The 17,800-nt window shown below is 35.4% G+C and overlaps 1 protein-coding gene and 1 long non-coding RNA gene across 4 annotated transcripts in view; one reads left to right on the forward strand and one right to left on the reverse strand.

Moving 5' to 3' along the window:
* The window catches only part of LOC149804661 (uncharacterized), a 76,898-nt gene extending 71,261 nt beyond the window's left edge, over window positions 1–5,637 (forward strand). Inside the window, exon 2 of the long non-coding RNA XR_016416434.1 lies at window positions 5,500–5,637. This is a non-coding gene — a long non-coding RNA (uncharacterized LOC149804661). The remainder of the gene's footprint in view (window positions 1–5,499) is intronic.
* The window catches only part of LOC149804660 (E3 ubiquitin-protein ligase TRIM9-like), a 180,525-nt gene that overhangs the window by 125,566 nt on the left and 37,159 nt on the right, over window positions 1–17,800 (reverse strand). For 2 of the 3 annotated variants that reach the window (XM_089942913.1, XM_089942912.1), the window contains exon 2: window positions 12,986–13,081. In XM_089942913.1, the coding sequence (XP_089799039.1) occupies window positions 12,986–13,081 (96 nt within the window). Of the gene's footprint in view, window positions 1–5,458; window positions 5,555–12,985; window positions 13,082–17,800 lie in introns of those variants that run through there. The other variant, XM_089942914.1, reaches the window with a different exon arrangement.

Raw genomic sequence — 17,800 nt, forward strand, 5'->3', positions numbered from 1 at the left:
CATCCCCACATAAAAAGCATCACTTATAAAAGTGTATGAAAAAGTACCCTGCCAAAAATTTATTTAAAAATAACAGTTGAATTGGTATTTAAATATCTGCCACGCTGAAGATTGTACACTCTTCTTATCAAATAACAAGATTTTCAAGATGTTTGTCGTGGTGGCCAGATTTGAGATCAGATTGGCAACATTTTGTTTTATAGAATCAACTGGACATCATAAGAAATCACTGAGTGAAAACTCCATGTTGATATGACCCTCCATTCAGCATGAGTAGTGACAATAAGATTTTCAAGACAGCCTCTGTAGAGACCATACCAGAAAGTATATTTCATTACAACAATATAATAAACTTTCCTAAAATCATTTAATGGTGAAAAACTATGTGTCAATATCCATTACAAAGCTTCCATGTGGCACACTGCAATATAATTTAGGAATAAATATATACAGCCACTGATATGGATCAGTTTCCTATTTCAACATTAGCTGAGTGAAGGTGTCAAACAGCTCTGTAGAGTTTCAGCAATAACCAAAGATCTAAATCTGCACTGTATTGTATATTTCTTTTCTCCATGAAACAGTCCTTGTGCAGTAGATTTTGACATATGGCATTATTTGTAGTCTAATGTTTGACAACAAAACAGTTAATCTAACCAAATAAAATGTGTGGACAGCATTAAAATCTCAGGAAAATTGGCTGGTATGATAAAAAGTATAGGCAAAAATTATGGCTTTAATGAAAAAGTACGAGTCATTTTCACAATCAACACCAACAAAATCAAGGAAGTCTTTCTTGAATCACTGAAATTCTAACACTGTAATGAAATAAATTACATTTAAGGTGCCACAATGACCACTTTTATGATAAAGATAGGTATTCTTACTTCTGAGCTTAAATATAAAACTAAGAAATTGGTAATATAAATGTTCTTTATGAACAAATGTCCTGTAAATGGAAGATATCTGCTGTCCTGTGTACTGAAAATATCTGCTAGGAATGTTTTAGTGCATCTGATGGCAAAATGAGTCATCTACAATATTATGATGTGGTGGCCATACTGCATGTGCCTGCAGATCAGGGTCTACACTCTTTGTTCTACAGTTTGTTCTACTGATTACTCCTAACAGTGTATTAAGTGATGGCAGATCCAGGTCTATGCAGTTTGCTGCTGGGTTCATTTTATGAGCAAGTACAGTACATACAGTATTTTATTTAATGCTGATGCAGATGGGGACTAGTGTCTTGCTGAAAAACACACAACTGCAGTAGTCCAAGGCTGATACAATGATAGGAACTGAACCACCATCCTTTTGGTTATGCATCTGGTGAAATAACCACAGAGCCATTTTTGCTGCATCATTAAGTTCCTCTAACATAACTGCATATTTGGCCAATTGTATGTCCCTGTATTGGACATATGTATATGCATAAATGCTGAATTTTTAAACATTGCCTTTATAAGCATCTATCTGATTGATAAAACACACAAAATCAAGGCAAGAAAATCATGATAGGACTTCCTCTTACAATAAGGCACATTGGAACATTACAATAGGGCACATTGGACCTGAATTCTACATCCACAAGCCGAGTGAAGGTGAAAAGTTCTGGAATAAAATTTATTACATTCTGCTTGCTTTAAAATAAGATATTTATAAAACTCCTCAATTGCAGCCCTGTTTTTGTCATGACTTGTTCATAGATTTACCACTTACTTGCATTTGGTGCAAACCAGAGCAAACATATTTATTTCAAAGAAAATCCAATGATTTTCCAAAAGATCTAGAACTATACTGTATCACCTAATTACATTAACTTTTTATGTTCTTTTCTCCCAAAATGTCTTTTTTATTATCATGCAAAATAATTTTCACAAAATTGAAAGCCAAATCCCAGGTAAATTATTATAGCATATCAAGCTTTCAATTCTGGAACCTATAATGCATATTTTCCAATCCCATAATGGAAACTTTCAGAAAGCGCTTAACATGTAAATGATTCAACAACAAAAACCCCAGTATCCATTCTTTTAACTGGAATGTGTCCAAAACAGCAAGTCTATGGACAGGTGGGCTTTGGAAAATGAGTAAGTAGCCAATGCTAAAACATTAGTCCCTCAGTGGGAGAAATGAATTTCCACGAATTCAAGATAAGACATTTTCTTCTATTTAACTGTGAGTGTTGATACCATCTCTGATATTCTTCTGCTGATAACAAAATTATCAAATAAGCCGCTGTGGTGCACATATTTAATGTCAGCTTGGAGCCATTTTCACTTAGGACAAGGTAAACATCATTAGAAGACTTCTGCTGAAAACTTCATGTCATAATGATCATCCACTCAGAGGAAGTAGTGACAAAAAGATTTTTAAGACAGTTGTTGTGGCAGCTATATTGGATTTACACCTAGTACCATTTTCATTTAGAACTAATGAGGTCTCATAAGAAGCCTATTTGTGAAACCCCAAACTGATGTAGTATTCCATTTGGAAGGAACATAGATAACAATATTTTCAATATACACTTTTCATTAATGAATAGCAATGAAGAATTTGAAGATGGCTGCTGTGATGACCATACTGAATGTCAAATCAGCACCATTTTCATTTAGGACCAGCTAGATATCATAATTGGTCTTTCAGTCAAACTTTCATGTTGATATAAGGAGGAGTAGCGATAACAAGATTTTTTAAGATGTTTACTGTGTGGTGGATATATTGGATTGGCACATTTTTATTTAAGACCAACTGGACATCATAATAAGTATTCTAGTCAAAGCCTCACATCATTATGACATTCTGTTCAGATGAGCTGTAATAACAAGATCATTAAAACTGCTACCATGGTGGCAATATTGGATTTCAGAACATCATAATTTTCATTTATGACCAACTAGATAACATAACAATACTTGGATTGAAAACCCTACTCTAATAGATCATTCATGTAGGAGGAGAAGGTATAACAACATTTTCAAGATGGCTGCAATGGCAGCCATATTGAGTCACACCTCAGCACCTTTCCATTTAAACCAACTAGACATTTTTGAGAGTCTTTTGGTGAAAACTCCATACTGATATGACCAGCCATTCAGGTCTCACTGGATAGTTTTGTATTTTGACACCTCCCCAATTTTTAAGGTAGAAGGCATGAACCTAATTATCATAAGCCTAGCATTTATAAATTCACACAGATGCTAAATATGTAATGTAGTTTAGATTTTCTTTGAGTTAGGCTTGAAAATGGGTTGGCTTGTTTGGTGACTGCCTGTCACAGTTAGACTAGCACTGGAGATCAAATAGGTAACTTGGGCTGCAAATGAACAGCTTAAATATTTACATATGTCTGCTACAGAGGTAAATATCTAAAAATGGAGATGGATGAAGGGTAATGAAAAGTATGCTAATTTGTTATAGTACTAGTGAACCCTCTATTCATGCATAAGGCACATACTGATTCTTTTAGCTGCCTTGTCACAGGAAAATATTCAAAATAGCTCTTTGCTGTAAAAAATGAATGTAAAAAAGAGGGATTGGTGGCAGTGTTGGTTCAGTATAAAAGCCACCAGTTGTATAAGGTATTAACCTGACTGTCACAGTCAGAATCTCACATGCATGCTTTCTACAAAAATCATTAGTTTGTTTTTATTTGTATCTTCAGTGTAAAATTATTCTAATTTTACTGCAATAGGTCGGATGAAAATTCGCCAGATAAACTGTCCAATGAGACCTTATCAGGAGTAGCAATAGCAAGATTTTCAATATGGCTGCCATGATGGCTATATTGGAAGACACGATATTCATATGACCAAATTGAGATCATAAAAAGTTAATTGGTGAAACCACCATGCTGATATGACCATCCACATATGAGTAATTATAACAAGATTTTCATAATGGATGCCATTTTGGCAATATTGGATATCCAATCAGGATAATCTTATTTTTTTAGGACCAACTGGTCCATGCAATGATTATGTGTAAGGTTCATGCTGATCATCCAAGTAGTTTAGGAGGAGTAGTAATAACAAACTATGATGTCAGATGACAGACATCAGACCATCCCACAAGCACTTCTGGTCTCTTAGCCAAAGAGCCAAAAAAGATTTATTTCATGTTAATTACTAAAGAATTTTACACAAGTCCTTGTACACTTTGTAACTTTTACTTCATGTATATTGACAGATGCACATTTCAACTAGTTTATACAAGATCCCATTGGGACAAATCTCATGAAAGTCATTCAAACATTGTATCCCTATATCCAACAGATGTGTTATGACTTTTTAAATGTAAATATCATTTATACTTGCATACAAGTTGATTCAACTGCAAACTGCACAGACCCAGATCTGCTGTCACATAATTCTTTGGCAGATCTGGATCTGTGCAGTTTGCTAGGAGTAATCAGTAGAACAAACAACAAAGACCCTGATCTGCATGCACATTATGCTATGGCAGAGCAGGATCTTTGTTGTTTGCAGTCTGACTGGACTTATAAGTGAGTACATGTGGTAGTTTTCATCAGCTTAATGCCCCATTAATGAAAAAAAGATGGTACAGTCCCAGTGTTAAGATATTACAAGCCCTTATATATATATATATATATATATATATATATATATATATATATATATATATATATATATATATATATATATATATATATATATATATATATATATATATATATATATATATATATCACTATTAGTGATAAATGAAATGTAATAATGTAATAATGTAATTGATCAAAGGGGTTCTACACTGATGGATTCTGACATAAAAGTATCACATTTGCCTGTTGAAAATACCTTCCTTAAAGGCTGCACAGACCCATAGCTGTCATTATATAATACTGTAGTAGCTCACTGCCATTATATAATACTCAAGGTCTGTAACAATGTTGAATTATAGTTTTAAATAGAATAAACAGTGAACACACCCTTGGATCTAAGTGCATTAAGACATGACAGAATCAAGTCTATGCAGCTTGCAATTTTATTCACATTACATGGTGGTAAACATGGTATTCCTACAGTAAATTAGTCTTCTAAACCAAGCTGGAAGTAACTAAACTGAGATAATTGGACGTGACAGTCATGGTTTCCAGTGACCATAAAAAATCAATATTGTGATCTATATGGCTCATAAAACACTAATGCAGACATTAGTGCAACAGAAAATACACACTTGATACCTAGCTCTTAATGGATGAACTTAAAAGTTTTATCTAGTACCATATATACTCACTTAAGCATTGAGACCAACTACAAACAACACTATGATCTGCCCTTGCATAATACACCAGCAGATCAGAGTCTATGTTGGTTTACTACTGATTACTCCAACACAAACAGCATACACCAAGTTATCATGCCACATTATGCTATGGCAGATCTAAATCTATGCACTTTGCAGTTGTACTGATCTTTTAGGAGAGAATATACAGTACCATGACAAAAACACTGAGGTAGGAATATCTATTTCTTCCAGGACAGAATGTGGGGCTTGTGTCCATCAGAACATCTGACCATATCAAAGACCATATCTGAGCAGACAGGAGACCCTGCTGAACAGGCTAATGATTTTCTTGTGAAGTTTCTGGCCCTGGTGAGAAGAACACCACAATAAACCACCATAATAAACACTGAAGTTGAACTTTTATATTTTACTGATTGCTTCTTAGCAAATTCGTGGCATTAGGGCATCAGGGCAATATCAAAAATAAGAACATGCTGGAGATTCAAAAAAATAGCTAGCCCTAAAAAAGTTCCAAAGAGGTTAAGCAGTTTAGACCTAAAACCACTGGTTTCAAATCACCTCAGTTGAAAAAGTACTTTCAAGCCAAGTTCAAAAGATTTCCGATTCAGCTGATTGGTCTCTTTTTTTGAGTGTCTGTTTCTTTAACTTTCATGACAACGTACAACTTAAAAACTGCAGTGAAGATGTATTGCACATGATTTTTGAAATTGTTGACTTCACCAGCAAACATTTTCTTAGGGTACACCCCTCCCCCCTTTTGATGGACAAAAAAAATTCCTAAACGATAAAATTAATAACCTCTTAAAATGAATGAATGATCTAAGTTTGGTGCATTACCTTCACCACAATATTCATTCATTCAAATATAAAAACATTTCAACTGTATTAAAGCTGGTCACAATGTAAACAAAGGCATAAAATATCTGACATTTCACAATCTGTTATTTTTTCAGCTATCTGATTACCTATTTACAATAATGAGTCCAGCTGACTCCATGAATCTTAAGGTGGTTTACCTGCAAGGTAGATAGGTAAGGTAAGGTAAGATTGAGAACTATAATAATACTACTACAAAATAATGAAGTCTTTATTTTATTAGAGTGATACAGTAAGTACAAAAACTAATCTCCCTTGTGACCCATATTTACATCTGTACAAACAAATATATCAGATGCAGCTGGGGAAAAAAAGGTGCAACATAATAACTAAACAAGGTATTATTTCTGCTTACAAACCTTATCAATTTAGTTACCAACAACTGATTAGAGGGTTATATGAGCGAAACTAATTAGTGATGAACCTGCTTTGACAAACCATTAAGGGTTCAAAGCCACCCTAGACATGTGTCAGGAAAGGCGTCAGAAGTTAAACTCTTGTGGGTTAACCATTTTCTCACATGCAAACTCCAGACATTATGACTCCATATTACACTGGGTGGCCAGGAACTTGGGTGCATGTTTTGTTAGTATCACAAGAAAACAACATGCCACATGTACTTCATTAAAGAAATGAAGAAGTACAAAACATGGTATATGGGTAAGAACATCTAGCTTTCAGCCATGTTAATAAATTAGAGACTATACATTATCACTTTAATATCAGGAACACTTGGTGCATGAGCTAGCTCTGTTTAAGATCAAGGCCCCACCAAATAAAACTTTACGTTGACTCCCAAATCTTGCTCAAGATAGTTTTACCAATCAAAAGGCTGCATTTGTCTATTTCAAGAAAGATTTCCCAGTCTGGAGTAAAATTTTATGATGGAATAGCTTCATTTTTGCCATTAAGTAATTCCACACATTCTATATAGTTTTGGTCCTGCTTTATGGGGCTTATTTGTGTGTTTTATATCAGTCTGGTGTATTTTAAATTACTGTTAAATACCATTCAGTGTGTGTGTGTGTGTGATACAGATTTGATAAATTTTGGCTGTACAATTCACTGCATATTAGTTGTCTTTACAGATATAAGACATTTTCCTTGCAACAGACTGTTATCACAAGATTGTATCCTTTAAATTATTCCTCCATCTTCTGACATTTGCAACCACTAAGGTGGCCTAGTGGTTAGAGTGTCTGCCTCAGATGCAGGAGGTCACAGGTTTGAACCCCAGACGAGTCATACCAAAGACATAAAAGTGGTACTAACAGCTGCCTCGCTAGGCACTCAGCATGAAGAGGTTAGTATTAGGACTGGTCAGCCTGGTGTCAGGATAATGTGACTGTGGCATGATGCCCCAGTGCTAGACTTCATTATAAACTGCCACAATACAGACATCATAGCAATAACAATTTTTTTAATGCTATGTTAAAAATCCAAATCACACACACATGCCTTTTCCTGTACTCGCTAAATTAAACCCAATCTTTGCTGTTCAAAAAAGAGAATATTTTGAGTATCAAATAAGCCATTGATTTCTATTAATGCACTTCAATGCACTTTTCTGGTTCAAAGATCAAATTATGATAAATTAAATCCCACTGAATTCCTACACATTTCTAGGTAATATGTTCAATAGCACATACTGTATGTATTCGCTTAAGAGTCAAATCACAAAGAAAAAATATCTTGATCTGCATAATGTGCCTACAGATCAGGGTCTATGTTGTATGTTCTGCTAATAACTCCTGACAAACTGCACAGACCCAGTCTGCTGGAGCATTATGCAACTGCAGATCTGGGTCTGTGAAGTTTGCAGTTAGACTCATCTTATAAGCGAGCATTTATTGGATTAAACAAATTAAACTGTCATTCATGGGATCTGTAAACCTTCCAAGCATTGCAAATTAATATTCAACTCGTTAAAATCATCTTTGAATATTGTTGTTATTGATGTGGGTTTAACACTATTTTTCAGCATATGATACTATACATGGGAGCAAGTATAACTGATGCAGGAGTGTGTGCATGATTTGGATTTTTAACGTAGCTTTAACAATTTTTCAGTAATGTTGCTATTATGCCTGCAGTGTGGCAGTTTATAGTGATGTCACATTATCCTGACATCAGGCTGACCAGTCCTAACACTAACTTCTTAATGCTGAGCACCTAGCAAGGCAGCAGTTCGTACTATTTTTATAAGTCTTTGGTATGACTCGGCTGGGGGTTGAACCTGCAACCTCCCACATCCAAGGCAGAAGCTCTAACCACTAGGCTACCAGAGCACTGATGGAGGAAGAATCCTGGATACAGTTAAAAACCACCAAACCACAGGAAGATACTGGCAAGCATTTCTCACACTGGCTGAGCCTTAGCCTTGAACCCACAAGGACAGAGTGAGATGGCAGTAATCAGTGAAGGGGATCACTTTAGACCGCTTGGCTACCAAGAACTCCATCTCTGAATGTATTTCATTTTATGCAATGAAAAAGGTAACCTTAGCGACCTAATGCATATAATAATTTGATTAAAGATACAAACTGCATTTCTATCAACTCTGCAAAAGCTGACAGTTACTTTATTCTAGTCTCAAGTGTGTCAAGACCACAGATAAAATACAGATTGTAAGAAGCGAAACACCACATAATTTTAGAACAGTAAAATCTCTTCCAATGACCCTGACATGTTCTTGAGCAAACTTCCATTTTAAACATGACTTGAGTTGTAATATGAATCAAAATATGAGATTCAAATGGGCTTTAAAATGTTCCCCTGACTGACATCTGCCTAATCATCAAAATACAAGAGCAGTTGGCCAAGAATCTGGGTCTGTAAGATGCTTTCTGTTGAAATTTCTCCAGTGCATTTGATTTCACCATATCTAACAAAAACAACTGTTTCAAGGTTTTCTACCCTTTTTTATCTACTTCTACATTTCACTGCACATTCAGCTTCAATTGTCCAATTCTTACAGTGCACTATGCCAGAATGGTTTGTATAAAGTTTTATCAAAGTTGGTCAAATTCTGTTCAACATCTTTTCTAAAAAGTTGATTAAGTGTCTTTCTATATTTTATATTTTGGTAGCCATATCTGATGGTGGAACAGCATTTATTTATAGCTCTGAAAGCCATTCAAGCTAGGACATTTTCTGTTAATATGGCAAAATTCTGTTGAGAGGTTATTTATAAGTTATTGAAGATATTTCTACTTTTAGTAACAGCAGCCATACTTTATGGCAGATGGTATCATCTGTATATGTGAGAAAGATGTTCATATTCTACTCAGTAGCTTTTGAGAAAGAAGGAAACACAGCTATTTAAAACAAAATATTAATGGTGGCAAACTTGGTGGCAGATTGGCCTCATCTGTACAAACTAATAGGTTTCTCTTATAAGGATGCTTTATGTCAATTGTGGGTCCAGTTAAAATTTAAATCCAGCAGTTTTAAAGAAGTCATTTAAAGGTTTTCTATTTTTAGTAAAGGGGCCATCCATAAATGACGTCACGCGATTTTGGCAGATTTTTTTACCCCTACCCCCCATCGTCACACATTTTTTAAACAAATTCCTTCCCCTTGTCACACATCGTCACAAATATGTGAACCCCCTCCCCCCCAGGTGCGTGACGTCATTTATGGATGGTCCCAAAGTGGCAATATTTTGAGGGCAGATCAGCATTTACTGGTATGCCCAGGATGCTTTTGGTCAAACAGTATGTATCTGTTTGGGAGAAGTATTAGTTTAAAATGTTTTTCTGTTGTCAGCAATGGCAACCATATTTCAAAGGATATTTGCATTATTCTACAAATATGAAAGACTTGTCAGTTAAAATCCCACCATGATTTTTCATTTTTGACAAAAATCAGTAATTTTCTCTTTACTCAGCTCCATTGTCTGGTGTTCCTGTCTTTGACTTTAACGCCTCAATGACCAGTCATATGAATGCATTACAGAGATCTCAATTTTGCCTATAAACAAAATGGAAACAAAATAAATGCAAACATGGCACATTGGCAGAAAAAATGCTTATATATACAGTAGGTCACATAGATCTCAAACAGGCCACTGTCACCCATTACAGCTCTAAAATAGGTCAATAAAATCCAGTACTATAATGACCATCTGATTAAAAAGCCTTAACTGACAACGAGTTTATGACTCGTACAGATGGGCATGATCCATCTCTTTACTGTACATATGTGAAGAGAATTCACATGACTGGAAGTAACTGATTTTGCTTGTGTAATCCCACTGATTATTTCCCTTGTTTTTGTACTAATGCCCTAGTGTCAAGTTAACAAACATGTTATGACCTTATTGGTTCAACCAATAATTTTAACATGTCAGTTTGACAGAGCCAAACCCTGAATTTCACAGAAGAAAAGATCTGGTTTACTTGGGTTTCAGCCTTCATCTTGCCTCAACATTTTCTGACTCTGTCATCCCAAAACGTCTGAATATTATTCAGTAAAAATCTTGGGAATAATGCTAATATTTTAAAAAATGTTTTTTAAAGTATAAACCCTGGTGGGATAAAAACTGAATGAGCCAAAATAGATTCCGATTGGATGAATGCCAGTTATGACACAATAGTATGAATGTACCTCATGTACCTCTTTCGTATTACGCATTTCGGATGAGTTGCACCTCATGATATGGAGCAATGAAAATGAAAATGAGGCTATCACTGCTGGGTTGTTAATATTGACTTGGAAGTGGAGATCTTTTTCAGTTTTAATAATAGTTGTCAAATCATGTTTAGAGGTACATACAGTTTACCTATCAAAGCATCTTCAGAACTATGTAGTTTAAATAAACTGCAACTACAATAATTGGAGAAAAAACCCCACTATCCTTGCATATTCAGAAGACGGCAGCCATCCCCATCCTTTCTGTCGAATTTAAACTTAAAATATAATTTTTTTAAGTCACATTAGACTAATACCAATGTACAGAATGGAGTCTTTAGTGAAATCTACTAGCCTCTGATTGAAACCCTGAAAATGTCAACATAAATCCTTGTCCAGAATCCTGGATCTAAGTCAGACAATTGTCTAAATAATTGTAATTTCAAATAATTCTATTCTTTTATTTTGTTTTTTAATTTAAATGAACATTATTCAGAACATTTGGTATGTTAATTAAAATAACATTATTCTATAGTTTGGTATTTTACTTTACAAAAAAATTATTCTATAGTTTAGGTATTTTAATTTGAAATAACATTATTTTCTAGTTTGGTATTTTAATTTGAAATAACATTATTCTCTAGTTTGGTATTTTATTGTAAATAATATTATCCATGAGTTTAGATATTTTAATTTAAAATATGATTATTCTATAATTTTTGGTATTTTATTTTTCATGGATGCAATCACTTTTCATGTACACAAATAAGGTCTCATCCTTGAAATTTTAATCTGACATGCCTTTCAGTGAAAATAGAAATGAAATACATTTTTTAAAAATGTGTTCCTTTCATCGCTGTTTTTGTTTTCTCTTCTAAATAGTCATAGCCATAACCCTGATGGAAATTAATTTCTGATGATTTTTTGAAATCTCCAGTCCACTGAGTGTTTTCAAAGAGCATAAAAGATGGTGAAATTTTGGATTTCAACAACACACCCCTATTATTTTAACTATGAGGCATCCTTTTTCCCGAAAATAGGGCACAGGTACATGACACTAGCATGCCATTTGTCCGTTGACAATATGATTGTTCAGATTTAAGATTTCTTTTAATTGTTTGACTTTTAAACACTGTCAGTCCTCTAGGCTATAATCGATATACTTCTCACGTTCTGACATTTTGATTGTTTATCAACTTCCCAGCAGTAAGCGCCTCATTTTGGAATTGCGAGATTTTGCGAGATAAACTGTGAGCATCGTTTTCAGGTAATGAGAAGCTAGTCTATTATCTACTGCATTAATGCAATGTCTATACTTGCTTATAAGCCAGGGCCAACTGCAAACACCATAGATCCTGATCTGCCATCCCATAATGTGCCAGCAGATCAGAGTTTATGTTATTTGTTCAACTGATTATGCCTAATAAACTTCACACACCTAGATCTGCTAGTCCATCATATGACAGCAGATCTGGATCTATGCAGTTTGCAGTTTGACCCAATTTATGAGCAGGTGTATATATAGTAACTTTTTTTATTAGGACAATTGCCATGATCTCACTTTATCTGGATAAATTTAGTAACTATTAGTCCTTGGGCAGCAACAATATTTATTAGTACCTGAGTGACATGACAGTTGAAGGATCTAGTGATTATACAGCCCTCCTCTTTCATGTCTGGCACTTGTCACTAAATCTATGTCCACACAGTTACACATGCTTGGGTCAATACATGCAGTGCATCTTTACTGCCCTAGGTCCAAACAAAAACTATATGTGGTTCTGGTAATATGGCTACCCTATTTTAATGGCCCTGATCCCAAAACTTTTTATTACATATGCACAAAACAATCAGTACTGACCATGACCATGCCCCATTTTTTTTACCTTATATCCAGATTCTTTTGACTGAAAACTGTGACATAAACCAACACTAGCTGGATATAAAATGTAATTAAAACCAAATCAGTACCAGCCTTCCTACCCAATTATTTTCATATTATCACTACAACCATACTTTTTGGGGTTCATGGTAAGATCATAACAAACTATGTGTACAAGAAGAACTGCATGAGCCAAATTGCAAAACCTAAGCTAAATACTTGAGGTGTGTGTGTCTTTTTTTGTTCTAAATTGAGGGTGGTGTGAAGAATTACTGTTCTTTTATAATCAGATGGCCTGTCTGCATGTGATTTTTGACTGGTACTCACATTGACTCTCTCAGACATAGATTTCAGGCGATGTATGAACTCCGTGCCAGAACGTGCCTTCTCTGACATAGCTTGCAAAAGCTGAGATAGTTCCGTCTGCAAAAGAACCAATACAAAATTGTGAATGTTGAGGACAGAATACAGTAGCTAATGAATTTAATTAGGATAAATATCACAGGAGTCCATAGACACTGGTGTACACTGGTCCTTTAATTGAAGAAAAGAGAGAGGGTTTGTTATTAACTGCTTGCTCCATGCTGCATCAACATGTGCTTATAAATTTCTTTTGATTACAGGAAATATTTCATCAGTAAAAAGTAATAACACTGCTCTAGGGTGAGAAAGAAATACTTGTCTTTGCCTATGTAAATGTTATTACATCTATAAATAAATAAAAAAGTTCCAAGGTACACTTAGTCATGGCAACTAATATTGAAATCCATCAGGTCTTGACAAGCACAGGTGCCCTGGGTGAGCGGATGGTCTGAAGTGCTTATCCTTACAGGTCACTGCCATCTCACTTCTGTCTGTGTGGGTTTGAGTCTCAGGTTCGGCTAATGTGGGTATGTAAGAAAGCTTGCCACAAGCTTTCTGTTGTCAGTGGTTCTTCCTGTGGGTTTTACAGGTTCTTTCTCCACCAGTATATATGGTCGCCATGTATAATCTAGCATGCACTTAAAAATGGTGTTCAACCAATGACAACAACTAAAACAACTGACAAGTAGACATAGCAAAGACTTAAGTACATATGAACTGGTCAGTCTTGTGCTGTGCTACCTACATCAATAACAAAGCATTTCATGCTTATAGTATATTTATTGTTAAATTATTTCTTAAATTGTATTTAAACATTAATTAAGAATTAAGTTCCTCATAAAACTTACACCATGAACTACTAGGTGCCTGGAGTTATGTCATTAAAGTGAAAAACACTGGAAAAACATGAAGTGATTAAATAATCAGAGTAAATGATCACTTGATCTTGCAGCAACTTAAGATTTAAAGCTGGCCAGCAAAGATGCACGGCAAGTATCATCACCTTGCTATCAAGCCACAAAAAGCTACCTTCTCATCAAGGTTAATATAAAATCTGAGCTTCAGATTGGTGGTATGGCCATGGCATTCAATTTTTTTCATTATCAGCAGCCCTTTGGCACAGCATGGAATCCTCTCTTCCACATTAAAGTTTCCAAGACAATCACTACTGGTTCCAACTGCCATCTGCATAATCCCAAATCTGCCAGCATACAATGAACTGGCTGATCAAGTTTACAAATTGCATCATGTATTAAATAATGACGTCTGAATAATACAAGGACTGACTTTGAAATCTTATTCAAAATGTTCAACTGCAACTTTTTGATTGGTCATATGTTTTAAGTTTAGGATCAAGCAAAGTGTTATGAGGAACAGAATTTCTAGGAATTCAAGATAAAACAATTTCTTTTCCTTTTCGATACTGAGTATGGAAACCATCTTTTATATTCTTCAGCACAAGATCTTCAAACTGACTGATGTGTTGGATATAGTAGAAACCTTATGTTGACTGACTTTCCATTTTGGAAGAGTAACAATAACAATATTTTGACTCTGGCTGCCATAGTGGCTATACTGGATATCAGATTGGCACCATTTCTATAATAAAACCAACTAGACATCATAATGGGCCTTTGGTGAATTTGTAATGCTGATATGACCAGTCATCTGGAAGAAGTAGTGAAAAGATTTTCAAAATGGTCAATGTGTCAGGCATATTGCAAGTACACTATTTTCACTTGTGAAAAAACTAGAAATTATAAGAAGTCATTTAGCAAATACATATACCTTATGTTTATATGGCCACTGAGCAAAAGAAACAACAACACGATTTTCAAAATGGATGCAATGGATGCAAATGTGGCCATATTGGATGTGTAAGTGGCACAGTTTTCATTTAGGGCTGACTATACCATCATAAGAAGTCTTTTGCTGAAACCTAGCTACGATGTCGTAGCCTCAACTTGATTTGTCCACGAGGTACGAGTAAGGGTACTAATATTAGTACTAGCTGAAACTCCCATTGCACTATTACTGTTTGTTCAGTAGCAGTAGAGGTGACAAGATTTTCGACATCAGACAGACACCATTTTCAGTCCGACCAACAAGGGATCATGAAAAGAAAAACTCGTTACGACCGTCCAATCGGGATTAGTAGCAGTAACAAGATTTATACGATGGTCTGTGTCAGCCATAATTGAGAACTCATTGGCACCATTTTCATTTTGGAGCAACTTCTCATATGAAGTCTTCTGGTGAAACTCCCGTGTCATTATGACATATTGTGGAAAAGCAGCAACAACAAGATTTTCTATGTCGCTGCCGTAGCAGTTTAAATAAATGTCAGACTTGCGCATTTTTTTTAATAATAAGTTTCCTAATAACACCCCATACTAATATGACCATCCATTCAGCTGAACCAGCAATAAGACGATTTGCTGGTCATAGTACTGGCCATATTAGATTTGCGAGCAGCACTATTTTTATCTCGAACCAACTAGATCAAGGGATCAATATACGGGTACAGATTCGTGTCAATCTTCCAAATAGTTTAGGATGAGTAGCGCTAACAAATCTGAAATAACGAACAGGCAGACGACGAAAAACAGACCATCAAAGACCATTAGAATCAAACACCAAATCAAACCATATCTGTTCAACGAAACCCACAAAAAGTCATTACTGTAACATATTATATTAACCAAAGTTTCAAGCATTAGGATGCCAGAGGTTATGTATTCATTGGTACATGATAATGCTTTAGCCTATTAGTTGCAATCCATTCGGAACTCCTTTCTAATTTTAGGGCTTCACAAAAAGAACATTAAGCTGCACCTGAATGTTATCCAATAATATACAAGTGATAGTAGTCAGGAAAACAATTTTCTTATTTTAGGGCCTTCGGTACTGGGAAATTTACTACAACTATGACGATGTCATTAACACTATATATATTACAAAAGTGACCAAGAAGGAAAGGCAACCATGTCGAGTCCATGTTCACTGCATTGTCTTGTGACCTATGCTCCAATTTCAAAGGATCAGAGTTAGTGTGTTATTGTTATTGTTATTGTGGGGTTTAACGCCATTTTTCAGCACATGATAAACTATACGTGGCGGCCAGTATAAATATTGAATGGAGAACCCGGGAAGAACCCTAGAAAACCCCGGGAAGAACCACCGACGGGGGGCGACCCAAGAGAAGCTACTGGCAAGCTTTCTCACATACCCACATTAGCCGAGCCCGATACTCGAACCCACGCAGGTGACATGGCAGTGACCGTAACGGTGAGCGCTTTATAACACTCGGCCACTCGAGGTCCTCTGAGCGAGTGTGTTGCAGAATAATTTGTTTTTGCTTCACAACAAATCATACCAAATATGGACAGAATCCAACAAGGGATTTAGGAAATATTTAATTAAATGAAGAAAAAAATCTTATCCAAAACCGTAACAGAACTGTTGCTGCCGGCAAAAAAAGATGCACAATGTCAACGTTAAAGCCAATGATTAAGCAAAGATAGGTACAGTACACTGTCGTGTATATTGTTTCAGTTCAATTATTTATCTTACAGACAACGCCAAAGGCAAAATGTCTGCCACAACCTATCCCCTAGACAGTCGATAAACTCAGCTTCTGATATATCTCAGCAGTTGAAAGATAACAACAGACATATACTACCGTATGCAGGAAACAAAAAGTGCAAGTTATGTCATCAAACATTTACTCAAAGATAATAATTTCCAAAGGTTATGTCCCTGCTGGGCTTCTGTAGATTTTTATTTAATTCAGAACCATAATAACTTTTTAATTTCCCTCTAGCCGCCAGACTGCCTCTATCAGCTCATTACTGTATGGTAATTCTGCAAGTGCTTCTGATATTGTCATATGTAAATTTATTAAACCATACAAAATCTTCATGGAAATTCTGAATAAAATTGTTCATGATCACTCCTTGAAAAAAAAAAAATGAAAAAGCTCTATCCGCATAAGATCTACAATATCTGCTCGCTAATTAGTCGGTCCAACTGCAAACTGGATAAACCCCGATCCGCCGTCGCACAATACGCATGCAGACCAGGGTCTTTATTTGTTCTAATGATGCCTCTTAACAAAACGCATAGAACCAAATCATCTGCCAGTGCATGAATCAACGGCAGATCTGGATCTATCCAGTTTGCATTTGGACCCAACTTATAAGAGAGTAAACAATTTTATAAAATGCTTCTATCAAAGACAATGATATCATTCCCAATGCCTTCTCGACATGTAACAGTAACCGGTTATATACACTGACGAGTTATTCAAATGAAAAACTACCTCGCTGCTGAAATGTCTATTAGTGACAGTCTCACAGTATTTCGTTGGTTTTCACTGTTAAAACATGCTATTTCTAAATCTCAAATAACAATATTAGAGTTGTGCAAATGGACACTTCAGCATTTTCAAGCCTTATTGCGTGTACAAGGAAATCTTCGATATTTACACTCGTATACATGTACTATACACACTGCAGTAAATCCTTCGAGGATTTTATTTTATTAACAAAGGACAATGAAGTACAGTGACAAACTGAATGCAAAATGTGTAGAAAAGGTTTGCTTTCTAGAACTTATTTAAGGATTAATATCTCGATTTCTTTTTCGCAATTAATTCAAAGCTCCGCGCCTATGATAACAGGAATTGTCCGTACCTATAACGTTGTTCGTCCATGTCTGATATGCTACAAGACATGAGCTGAAAGTAACTCGAAGTTTGGAGTTGTTCGTGAAACCTTG

The sequence above is a fragment of the Sinohyriopsis cumingii genome, chromosome 2, assembly GCF_028554795.1.
Source record: "Sinohyriopsis cumingii isolate HCF-2022 chromosome 2, ASM2855479v2, whole genome shotgun sequence".
Taxonomy (NCBI): Eukaryota; Metazoa; Mollusca; class Bivalvia; order Unionida; family Unionidae; genus Sinohyriopsis; species Sinohyriopsis cumingii.